The following is a 12,095-nucleotide window of genomic DNA, read 5'->3' as shown; positions in this document are numbered from 1 at the left end:
AGCAACGTAGTTATCATAGATGTTTTAGGGTTAGCATTGTTCTTCGTATCATATGCTATCGTCGTGCGACCCTTAGGCATCTAGCCGCCCTTACACCTATCTTGGGTGTAAGGGCGGCACCCCGCTGATCATTATCTAGTAGATCCGATCCGTTATGCTTGCTCCTTGTTCTTCAAGGATTAGTTTAATATCTGCATCGTTAGGCCTTACAAACGGGTTGAAGGATCCAGTGCCGCGTAGGGTGTAGTTTGCTAGCCCTAGACAGGATGTTCCGAGGATCAACTTCGTGTTGGTTTTTAGGCCTTGTCTAGGGTCGGTTTACGATCACCGTGCGTGGCCGCGAGGCTCAATCACGAGTAGGACGTTCTGATTATGCAGTGAAAACCCCAAATCGTAGTAGGTCGTTTTAGCTTTGTCTTGATCAAGCAGGACCACCATCTGATCGTACACCTCGTACGCATCATGGGTGGATCGGCTCTTTGAGCCGATTCACGAGACAACCCGAGAGCCGATCGAGGCTCGTATTTAACGTTTACGTGTATGCCATGCAGGAAACTAAGCGAGGCATCATCCAACACCTTCCGGACCAGGTATAGGTCAGGTGGCACGCCCTTGCATCAGCATCGGACGTGCGTGCCGAAGGCTTTGCGGGCCGTCGCTCGGAGGGACCAGGGCCAGCCGCAGTCCTGGGAGATTCCCGGCTCTACGGTGTTGCCCGTCGCTGCCCGCCGGTGGGTTTCTGACCACAACACCAACAACTAACATTTCCAATCTAGCTTCCATGTATAAATCGAAATAAATCGAAGCAAATCTTGGATGAATCAAAGGACAACAAAGGGGAATACCTTGAGGATTGGATGGGGATCGATTTGGCTGGCTAGATCTATCGAATCCGTGGAGGATTTGGTGGGGGGACGGAGGAGAGGCGGCCGGCGGCGGCGGTTCCGGGCGAGCAGAGAAAAGAGAAGAGAGGAGAAAGAAGAGGCTCGGTCTGGGGCGGGCGCGGGCGCCACACATAAGTGGATGTGTGGTGCCCTTCCGAGCGGCGCCACAATTTCACTGTGTGGCGCCGATGGGAGCGGCGCCACACATTCTGCCACGTTGGAGTGGAGCACACATCAGCGTCGACCGCGCCACGTCGGATGAGCGAGTGGCGCCGCTCGCACAGACGCCACACAGTAAGCTGTGGCACCGATGTGAGGGACGCCACTGTTTTTCAGAAAAGGGTTATTTCTGTGTAAATCGCCGACCAAGAATAGAGACACGCGCGCGGCGTGCCCTGTATCATCGATAATTGGCATTTCAGCGATCATCGTTCATAATTTCCCCTTCTTTTCCCCTTATTTCACAACCACTCTCGTCGCACTCATGACTCACCAACCAATTACCTCGCAATTTTGGCCGGCCGCCCATCAAAACCCCGATCGCACGGCAACTGCAAACACGACTCCAACTCACAGACGATTCACTGGGTCCACGTCCATGGAGACCAACCCACCACATCCCTTTCTTCCCGCGACGGCGGCGGCGACGACTAGCGCGGCGGGGACATCAGCGAGACGTAGATCCGTCCGATCACGCGGGGCCCGCAAGCGCCGGAGGATCGCCGCCGACGACACCGGCGGCTGGGCGTCGCTCCCCGACGACATAGTCCGCCTCGTCGCCGACCGGGTGCTGATCGCCGGCGACGTCGTCGACTACGTCTCCCTCCGCGCCGCCTGCTCCGACTGGCGCGCCAGCACCGACTCCCCGCTCCTCGCCGGCCACCGGCACCACCCCGCGCGCGGCTGGGCCGCGCTCTGCGACGGCGACGCGGCGCGCCCGGACGACGCCGACGAGGTCGCCTTCTTCAACCCCGCCACCGGCCGCCGCGTCCGCGTCCGCCGCCTCCGCCTCCGCGGCAGCAGGATCGTCGCCTTCAGCGCCGGCCTCCTCGTCCTGCTCCACAAGCGCCACACCACCGTCCAGGTCCTCCACCCCTTCACCCGCGCCGTCCTCCTCGACCTCCCCAGCCTCGCCACCGCCTTCCGCCTCGTCGGGGGCACCCGCGACTCCCTCCTCCGCATGAACGCCGCCGTCTTCACCACCCCCACCTCCACCACCACCACCCACTCCACCATCGACGCCGTCGTCGCCTGGTTCCCCGGCACGCGCGCCGTCCTCTACGCCAAGCCGGGCGACGCCGCCTGTGACTGGGAGTGGGACGCCGCCGTGCTCGACATCCACCTCCACAGCGTCCTCCCCTTCCGCGGCGGCCTCTACGCCACCACCAAGACCTCCACCAACATCCTCCAGCTCTACCCTCCCACCTCCAACAACACCACCTTCCCGGTCGACACCCCGATCCCGGACGCGCTCGGCGACCCGTCCTCCTGCCTCTACTTCCTCGTCGAGTGCGAAGGCCGCATGCTGCTCGCCGTCCGCCACTACGCCGCCACGCCCACGGTGCACACCGCCATCAAGGTCTTCCAGGTGGACCTCGACCGCCGCCGGCTCAAACTGGTCAGAGGCATCGGCGACCGCGCGCTGGTCCTCGGCGCCGACAGGTGCCTCTCCGTCTCGGCCAGGGACCTGCCGTCCATCAGCGGGAACTCTGTCTACTGCTCCTCTCAGTACGGTGTCGAGTGCTTCACTATCGGAGCCGGCCCTGCCGGCCACGAGTGGTTCGCCGCCTTGCGCTCCGTGCGGCCATTCACCATTCTCGATCATCTCGTCACATACTGCAATCATCTTGAGTGGTAAGCACCATCACATACTTATCTCCTACTGCAATCTACAGTAGTAAATATCTAGGACACGATCGAGCCTAGTTTTTCTGACGCATGGCCAGGCCTTAATCTAATCTGTGTGCCCTCTTGTATAATGTAGGGCGAGGGGCCTCATGTTTCATGAGTATCAGTGCATACCTGATTGTCTAGTGGAATTGAAGACCAAAATCAAGAAGCAGGATTCACAGCTGCATATTCCAATTCGCGAGCCCGATAAGAAGACGACCAAACCATCTCCTGATGCAAACTTAGCACACTAGCTATGCATATATGATGATAAGTGTGATCGAAAACATGTACAATCGTACTAATAAAATAAAAGAACTGAGGGGCTCAACTATGTAGCAATGATCAATAGCTACAATCAATATATATACCTCATAGTTGTTCCTAACCATTGTTTTTCTTAGGTCATCATTTACAGTTGAGCAGTGCCTACCTGGCCATCGATCATGGACCTGTGGGGCCGTCGTGAGCTGAGTTCTTAGGATTGTTTCTGAATAAAAGAGAAGAACAGAAAAGCAGCGGACATTAACCTCTTGGTATTCCTCTCAGTCTTTCAGTTTGATTCTAGGACTTCAGGCATCGACGAGACTCTTGCGAGCGCTCCGACCACGGCAAGGATGACCGTCTTATTGCAGTGACCTGCTATGCGCATATATAGAATATGACATTCGCTGGGGTTTTAGGGTTGGTGTTGATATCTGTCTAAAATCTGAGTGTATTTGTTGTGTAACATACTCTCTAACATTGTCAGGCTTTGATTGCTATGGGAATTGCCGGAGTGTAACTTTGCTGAGCCCATGAACTGAATTTATCTTGAACAACCATATTCCTTTCGTCTCCCATCCATAAACACTAACCAAACACCGAGACTGGGTTTTTGGTTAGCTTCTTTTCCTAGCAGAAAAGAGGGCCAGACTAGTTTCCGAGCTTCAGTGCCACCGAGACCGGGAAATATCAGCTGGTATCTGGGAAATATCGTCCCCGAATCACAATAGAATGAGTAGTCATAGGACAACATAATTCGTCAAGTATCATGTTCATACAAAAACCATGGCAATAATCACATGCTGTAGCACAGATGTGAAAATGATCTAACAATATGTCCCAACTTTCCCAGGATTCATGCTTCAGTCCACCTGGAACAAGCCAGTGTCTAAAAATTGCTGAAAAAGACATTGCAGTACGATCAAAGCCGTATGCCCATAGCAATTCGGTCATGCTACCTCCATGATGTTTACAAATTTCATGCTAAAGCGACAGTTGCAAGCTACCACTACTTCTCTACAGTAAGCACTAACAAAACCTCTGAATATACCACCCCCCAGAATGCTATGATCTACTGTTTTAACACCCCGAGAACTGGCTGAATACACAGCCAGTCCAGAGTAAGCAGAGTATAAAGTGATGGAAAAGTTCAGTCATCATCAGAAATGTCTATCACGTCAGGGCTACTGCTTGGATTTGAAGGAGTTAAACTGAGTGGACCAGCTGAACGAGGTGGAACCACCTGATCATTGGCGATGGAGCACGGGGCTGGTAGCTGTGACTGATCGGCAGGGGCTCGAGTCATCACCTTGTCAGCAGGAGGGACAGCAGCAATGTCCATGCGCCTAGATGGAACAGACAGATCTCCGTGGGTTTGAGTCATTGCCAGGTCCGCAGGAGGGGTGACAATGTCCATGCGTTGAACTTGTGGCTGGGACCGACCTTTAGGGGTTTGAGTCGTCACCTGGTCTGCAGGAGGGGCAATAACGATGCCCTTGCGGGGAGCTGGTGCCTTGAACTGATCTCCAGGGTCTTGAGTCACCACCTTGTTAGCAGCATTGATAAGAATGAACTTCAAGCATTGAGATTGAGGTGGTGACTTGGTTTGTTGAGATGAGATTTCTTCTTCAGCAGGTTGTGCCTTGATGGAGCTGATTCCACTGGCAATTCGCTTCCTTGACCGCGAATAGGTTATCTGAACTGCGCGTTCTCTTTCTCGTTTCCTTCGCTCTGTTCTTTTGTTTACAAGCGGCTCGGCTGATCCACTTGAGCATTCCGATTCATAGATGTTTGCCCACACACTCACGCAAGCATACTCCTTTTTCCTAGCAGGATTACTAGTTTTGCTTCTCGTCTTTGGCCTCTCCGGCGCAGCACGGCTTGATTGCTTCAGTTTACTTTGAGAAACAGCTGGCTGAACAAATGTTCTCTGAGAGTATTCAGGAATTTGCTGCTTTCCTTCCTTAGTTAAGGTGTTGGTTTTGCTTTGCTGCTTGAGTATACTTCGAGGGGCAGCAGGCCGCGCAATGGGTTTGTGAGGCTGTACATGCTCAAGCTGCTTGTGTGCCATCTTTGAGGAGATATTGTCCAGTACATTTGCATTGCTCCTCCCCACAAAAGAGGAAAGATAATTCTTCTGTGATGCAACCACGTCTTGTTTCAGTTTTCTGGGAGGGGCGGCAGGTGGAACACTGGCTTTCTGAATGACTTCAAGCTTATGAAGTTCTCCTTTGTTTCCGGTACTGCATCCTAGTGGTTTTGCATCTCCATGTTTCTCTAATGCAACCAAGTCTGGCTCAAGCTTCAGTTTTTTTCGATAAACAACAGGCTGAACAAATGTTTTCTGAAAATCTTCAGGGTTAAGCTGCTTCCCTGCCTTAATTGAGGAGCTGGTTTTGTTTTGTTGCATTGCGAAGTCTGGCTCGATCTTCAGTTTCTTCTTTGGGGCCGCAACCGGGACACTGGATTTCTCAACACCCTCCGGCGTGTGCCGCTTGCCTGCTTTCCTGGACATGCTGCTTCCTGGTGGTTTTGTAGTGTTGTAACTCCCTGGTGAGGAAACTCCATATTTCTTCGATACACCCAAGTCTTGCTCTAGCTTTGGTTTTTTCTGAGATGCAGAAGGCTGCACACTGGATTTTTGAACTTGCTCTGGCTCATGCCACTTGCCTGCCTTCCTGGAGGTGTTACTTCTCAACGATTTTGCACTGTTGCAGCTCACTAGAGAGATAAGCTCATGCTTCTCTGATGCAACAGATGCTTGCTTCCGCTTCAGTTTGCTTGGAGGGGAAGCAGATGGAACAATTTCTTTCTGAAAATCCTCTGCCTTCTTTGAAGAGCACCTATCCTGTGATTTTGCTTTGTTGACACTTATCATAGAGAAATGCTCCTGGTCCGGCTTCAATTTTCTCCGAGGGGTTGCAGGCAAAACAATCGGTTTCTGAAAGTCTTCAGGCATATTACTCTTGCTTGCCTTCTTTGAGGAGCTACTACCTGGTGATCTTGCGTTCCTGCCGCCCACTTGAGAGAGAAGCTTGCCTTCTGCCTTTAGTTTTGCCACAGTCAAATTCTCCTGAACTTCATCTGAATCTGATTCTTGTGTAGCTCCTTGTGACCTCAACATTTCGGACATTTCGGTCAGAAACCCCCGCCTACCTGAGGAAGCCATGTTGTAAGTTGATATTGTAATATGAAATTACTACAATGATAAGTAACTCCCTCATATATTATGGAACTGGGGGAATAGCTACAGCAATTATTGTGTTTGGGAATCATTCTGAAGTCTGTTCTTGTTGTAGAATGACACTTCACACTACTATTGAAACTATCAAAGTTCACATAATGAAATGATTGAACAAAAAAGACAATACAATTTATATGATGCTCTCAGTTACTCATGTGCTGAAAACGCTACTATACAGTGGACTTGATCCTTCATCTGCGAGGGCAGCAGATGATGTAATTTCGGTTAGGATATCATGGTTTCAGTTTCAATGTTATACTCCTGACACAAACATCTCGTTTGTTCACATAATTGAATAACAGAAACGAAATAATATGTAGAATAGATAAACACTTACAACATCAACCAATATATATAATATATACCCTCCTTGCCACATTCAAGTGCATATAAGTTTTTTGAAAAGTCAAACTTCAACAACTTTGACCAAGTTTATTGAGAAAATTATCTATATCTACAATACCAAATGTATACCACACGAAAATATACATCATGATGAATCTAATGGTATTTGGTATTCTAGATGTTACATGTTAGTATTTTCGACATACTTGGTCAAACTTTACATCGTTTGACTTTTTTAAACGAAAATATATGCAATACATTTTGGCAAGGAGGGAATATTTGATAATACATGGTAACTATGTAGAATTAAGTGACAGAATAAAAAACAAATGCAGACACAAAAGTCGGATGCTGACAATATAAAAAATGTGTTTCTTTATAAAGATGGAGGAAAATTCTTGCTTGCACTACACCTGCGGGAATTTGATGCATCGATTGAAGATACAAGAATGTAACATTGATCATAAACCAACGAAATTTAGGTGGATTACATAGTAGGAAACTATGAAATGCAGGAGCTAAGTTTGACCTCTATACTGTTTGTTGGTTAGTTCAGAGCCTTATAACGAACAGCATATTAGATATTTGAATTTAGACATGTACCTTTTTGAACCATCTGTTGACCTGGTGTCTCTGGTGATTTGGTCACCACATATGTACCACCACAGTCCACCTTGTGGCTACAGAAAATAGCATCAGTCAGTACACCTTTAAAATTCACCACGCAAATATTAGTCGAAAGTAACTATTATGTACAAATGCATTACTCCAATAGAAGTTACGAAGAGCATTAAAATATCAAACAAACATAATTTGCATATAAATGATTCAGACGCAAAAATTTCAAGAGCAAATGCACAAGTCATGGTCAATGGGACATATCTTATTAACTTTGTGAGACAAAAGAACAATTAACAATGTAAAACAATTTACAACTTTCTCCTATAAACATGGTGAGTTATATGTCAGGGTAAACTTATGCAATCTTACTTGTGCCAGTTGCAAAGCATGTTGCCACATGTTGCATCTTGGCTAACATTCTCAATACAGCAGGAATCAGATGGAGGCCCCAGCTTCTTGGCCCTCAAAAGTGTAACCCCACAAGATTCACACTGAAATGTAGCAAGTTGAACATGCCAGTAAGAGGTAAGACTAGAAAGAAGTTTAAAGACAAAAAGGAGACATAAATAGAGAACTATGGAAAGTATTACCTTCCACCAAAAACCCTGCATACTGCCACATTTCTCCGGACTGAAATCATGGGTGGTGGTAATACAGTAGCCACAAGTTGGTCTCTGTGTGGCACGAGCAAAAAAAAGGAAATCATCAACAGAATGGAGCATCATGCTTTATAATTATCTGCCAGAAAATACTAACCATGCGATCATCAATGGAGCAAGTGTTGAGAGCATGCATCCAACCACGGAAAGCAGGACCATGGCCCCTACATGAATTCACAGAATTTAAGCAGTGGGCTGGTTGGAGCTGACTAAAATTGGAACACAAAATCTTAGCTAACAGGATATGAACATTTACCAGATGCCCTTAGCATCACACTTCACAGATAAGAATGCATGAATCATCAGATGCAGAAGGGCGTTCTTCAGATCAGCATTTGTGCGATATTTCAGAATTGGCTCATAGAGAGTTATTGTATTGCTCTCTCCAAAGGAACATGATCCGAAAGAACTGCTTATAGACAATCAAGGCAGTGCTTCCTTTAAACCATTTTTCATATAAAATTTGCAAAGCAATTAAAGAACTGAGCAAAACACTGCATAACACACATGTTGTAGCCCAGAATCAACATACTAAGAAACTTATCCTGTTAAATGTAGCTAATGCGAAAGGATATTTCTTTTCGGGGCAAAAAAAAGAAGGATGAGATGCATCCAAGAAAAAATTAATGCTATGCTTAGCTCAAGCAAAGCAATCAATGGGGAAAGTGGGGTATTTGAAGCAATAACTCAAGTACCTGTAATGTACATAAATACACTGATGTGCATCAATTTCTGAGGAACAGTTAATTTGGTCTGCACTTGAATACTCAAAAAATCAAATACATCAAGTCAATCCAAACAAACGTCAGGCCAACCAACACATTGAATTGTTTCCAGACCTTTTTTTTGCATTGCAAATAGATACGTGCAGTGGGACAATAAAATTAAGCAGAGCTTGTAATTCACATGTACTTATGTCTTCTAATAGAAACTTGAGATATGATGGCGATATATGCTTCCCCATATAAAATGGATATTTAAATCATGTCATCACATTTTGTTGTGTAGTTCAATTTGTCGGAGTGATCGCTCGTTTAAGAGAGGTCGGTTTGAAGCCATAAACCTGACAATACGATTTATGTACAATATACACAGCATTTCAAAACCTTCAGTACTCAATAACCTCCTTGTACCCCTCTGTACCCCTAACCAAGGAGGGGGGGGGGGGCATAAACTTAGGGCTGCATCTATGTAAGAGCGAACTAGATGACAAGAAAGAATTAAGACATTCCCCCTTCCACATCCAAATATTGTGCATGATCTCCTCAAAATTAGGATGCAAGTGGAATGCCCACATTAGCCGCATCAATCGCAAAGTGCAAGATGCTGTACTAGCACGTCGCCACTTTGGCAAGGTTGAGCGGGCGCAATGCAATGCCGCTAAGCAGGTTACATGGACTTAACGTAGATTCAGAAGCTAAATTCATATGTTTGACATGCTCAGTTCATGGCCTATGATGATATGAACAGGGCAGGTCGTCATCATTGTTTGCAATGGTTGCTGTTGCTGGCCAATTTCAGACTTGTTCAGGCTTTGAGCCTTGCCACACGTTTGCACTGCATACAGAGTTACAGACACGACAACAGGTTATACTACACTTAACAAGTGGCGGGCACCAGTCACATCATCGCTTGATCATTTCTAGGGAGTACCGAGCGCGGCGCTGCGCCTGAGTAGCACAGGGGCAACGAGCGGTGCGGCACGGGCAGTGGTGACCAACTGCTGCGGGTGCGTGCGATGGCGAAGTGCAGAGACTAACGATCTTTTATGTGCAAAAAAAATCAAGAAAAAAAAAGGGGCATCTTTTATGTGGAACGAAGTGCCAAATCCTAACACGACGGAACATCCTTCTGTAGATTACGAAGAATTCGAAGCTCCATGATCCTAGACACGACAACACCCGGGTGCCCCCGAAATCAAGGAAGCGGCGGGCGAGCGCGAGAACCGCATGGGCAGCAGCATCAGCAGCAGCAAAGAAAGCGATGAGGCCCGCGCGCGTACCTGATGGTCTTCATTCGCGGCTGGCTCCACTCGACGGAGAAGCCGGCGTCGACGAGCACGCCGCGGAAGTAGAGCTTATCGTAGTGCCGGAAGAGCTGCCACACGTCCGGGTTCTCGCCGTCGTCGTCCGGATCCGCCCCCAACCCCATGGCCTCAAATTAATGCTAGGACGAAGCAGCAGCAAGAACTCTCCCTCTCTCTCTCTTCTTCCGGTGGGTGGGCAGGAAGGAGAACCGGCGAGGATAAAAGAAAAGGGGATTTTTTGTGTGTTTGATCCTGGAGAAGGCCGCCGGCATTGGAGAGAGAGAGATGGCAGGAGATGTGTTGCTACAGTTTGGGTAGTGGGTGTGTCAGTGAGGCTGACAGTGGGTCCTCGTGGAGGCTTTCATTTTGTGGGTGCCAGAGACAGTGGGGCAGGCTGCAGCTTCTCCTGAACCAGTGGACGGCTGAGATGCTCCGATTCTCGTGCGGGTGCGACGTGAGCCGCCGGATCGGGAAGGCACGTGGACTGTCTGTCGTCTTGCCATTGGCTGGCTTTTCATCTCGCGCGTGGGGCCTGCACCCAGCAGGAGCTACAGGAGTACTACTACTTGACAAGGAAAAGGGAAAAGGACGGAGGTGGCAATTTGGCTCATAGGAGCAAATGCTCTCATTATATAAAATAATTAAAAAACAATTTTGAAAATGTTAAAAAATTCTGATCTAAATTTTTTGGTGTACATCGTGACATTCTATGTTAGTGCACAAATTTTTGTGGAGAAACAACATTTTATATGGCGTGTACAAAAAAGACAAAAAAAATATCCTGTACGTAGTCGTGTTATAGCATCAAAACTTGTCTTTTGTACAGGAGCCACAATTGTTTTTAGTTTTTTTTTGAAAACTTGTGTACCAACATAAAATGTCTTGATGTACATGTAAAAATTTAGTTTAGAATTTTTTGACACTTTGAAATGTGGATTCACATAATGGGAGCATATGCTCCTATGAGCCAAAGTGCATTTCTCGAAAAGGACCCTTGGAAGTTTCCCTATGCGTTCTTTTGTTTCTTTTCACGGTTTCACTTTGCAATCTTGTTAAACTGATCACTTGTTCATGGTAGATGGAGGAGTTTGCACGGATGAATTGCATGTGTAGCAGGAGCAAACTTAGAGCATCCCCACTCGTTGGCGCTCCCCACGCCCAAATCCGGACGAAACTACCGCCGGATTGGACGAAATTAAGTCGTGGGGAGTACCATATTTCCAGTCGTCCACCCGGAGTTCGGCGGATAGAGTTTAAATTCAAACAAATCGCCGTCCCGCGCTACAAGTACGGGCAGTTGATCGGCAAAAGGAGCAAAAGGATCGGCCACGGATCGGCGATCGGAGGGAAATTACACGGAGACGAGCTCGTCGGCGGTCCCGGCCGGCACGGCGGTGTCCGACGGACCGGTTCCTCACACGCCGAAGCGGCTGCGGCGGGCGACGATGAAGCGGCGGCGGCGGTGGACGTCGAAGCGGCCGCGGTCGACGAGGTAGATGGTGAGGTAGACGAGGTAGGAGCCGGCGGAGACGACGTAGTGGCTCGGAGGATGTCGTTGCGGTGGCCCCGGTACCAATTCCTCGTCTCCTCGTCCATCATTTCCATGTCGCCGCCGCCCATGAGGAACGCCAAGTCCGTGTTCCTCTTCTTCGCCGCCACCGTCGTCTTCGGCGAGGGCGATCCGGGCGCCTTGGTTGGCGAGCATCTCCCGCCACCTGCCGTCGAACTTGTCGTTCCTCCCGTCGGCGTGCGATCTCAAGTCGGCCCGAGCACTTGTCGATCGACGCTCGCATCCTGTCGGCGGGATTGTCCGTCCGTTTGAGCTCTTCTCGCTTCTTCCGGCCGAGCTCGGGCGCCCTTCCGCCGCGCAAGCCGCGCGGAGCGTCGGGGTTGTACTTGCTCGGTCTTGCTTTTCGAGAGGGACGTGCGAACTTCCTTCCACTTCTCGCACTTCTCGAGGCGGGCGTAGACGTTGAGGAACTTGAACTGCAGGCCGGTGTCGTCCGTGTACATGTCCAAAGCTCGGCGCAGCTGCGGAAAAAGAGCACGGCGATACGGGTCGGCTAACGACGATGTACCTCGGTGGTGTAGGGCCGGCGGATCATACCCTTTGCTCCATGTCGTGGCCGCCGATCGGCCGTTTGTCGATCTCCTCCCGTACG

At 48.9% G+C, this 12,095-nt stretch overlaps 1 protein-coding gene across 1 annotated transcript; it reads right to left on the bottom strand.

Annotated features, from left to right (window-relative positions):
* Window positions 1-3,883: 3,883 nt before the first annotated feature.
* Window positions 3,884-10,058, bottom strand: LOC124656897 (DNA-dependent metalloprotease SPRTN-like). The gene is made up of 9 exons (XM_047195553.1): window positions 9,910-10,058; window positions 8,164-8,316; window positions 8,005-8,071; window positions 7,839-7,922; window positions 7,618-7,739; window positions 7,231-7,307; window positions 5,942-6,194; window positions 5,362-5,365; window positions 3,884-4,992 (listed from the first exon to the last, which is right to left on the bottom strand). The coding sequence occupies exons 1-9, from the start codon at window positions 10,056-10,058 to the stop codon at window positions 4,189-4,191; spliced, it is 1,713 nt and encodes a 570-aa protein (XP_047051509.1). The 3' UTR covers window positions 3,884-4,188.
* Between the last annotated feature and the right edge of the window lie 2,037 nt (window positions 10,059-12,095).

This window comes from Lolium rigidum, chromosome 5 (assembly GCF_022539505.1).
Source record: "Lolium rigidum isolate FL_2022 chromosome 5, APGP_CSIRO_Lrig_0.1, whole genome shotgun sequence".
Lineage (NCBI taxonomy): Eukaryota > Viridiplantae > Streptophyta > Magnoliopsida > Poales > Poaceae > Lolium > Lolium rigidum.
This window is presented reverse-complemented; position numbering and strand designations above follow the sequence as displayed.

Excerpts from the sequence above, each read along its gene's own strand:
- LOC124656897 (XM_047195553.1), bottom strand. The coding sequence starts at position 10,058 with ATGGGGTTGGGGGCGGATCCGGACGACGACGGCGAGAACCCGGACGTG. Across the intron at positions 7,308-7,617 it reads ATGCTTTGCAACTGGCACAA|CCACAAGGTGGACTGTGGTG; the intron begins GTAAGATTGCAT and ends TATTTTCTGTAG. Across the intron at positions 6,195-7,230 it reads TCAACAGATGGTTCAAAAAG|GTAGGCGGGGGTTTCTGACC; the intron begins GTACATGTCTAA and ends TGGCTTCCTCAG.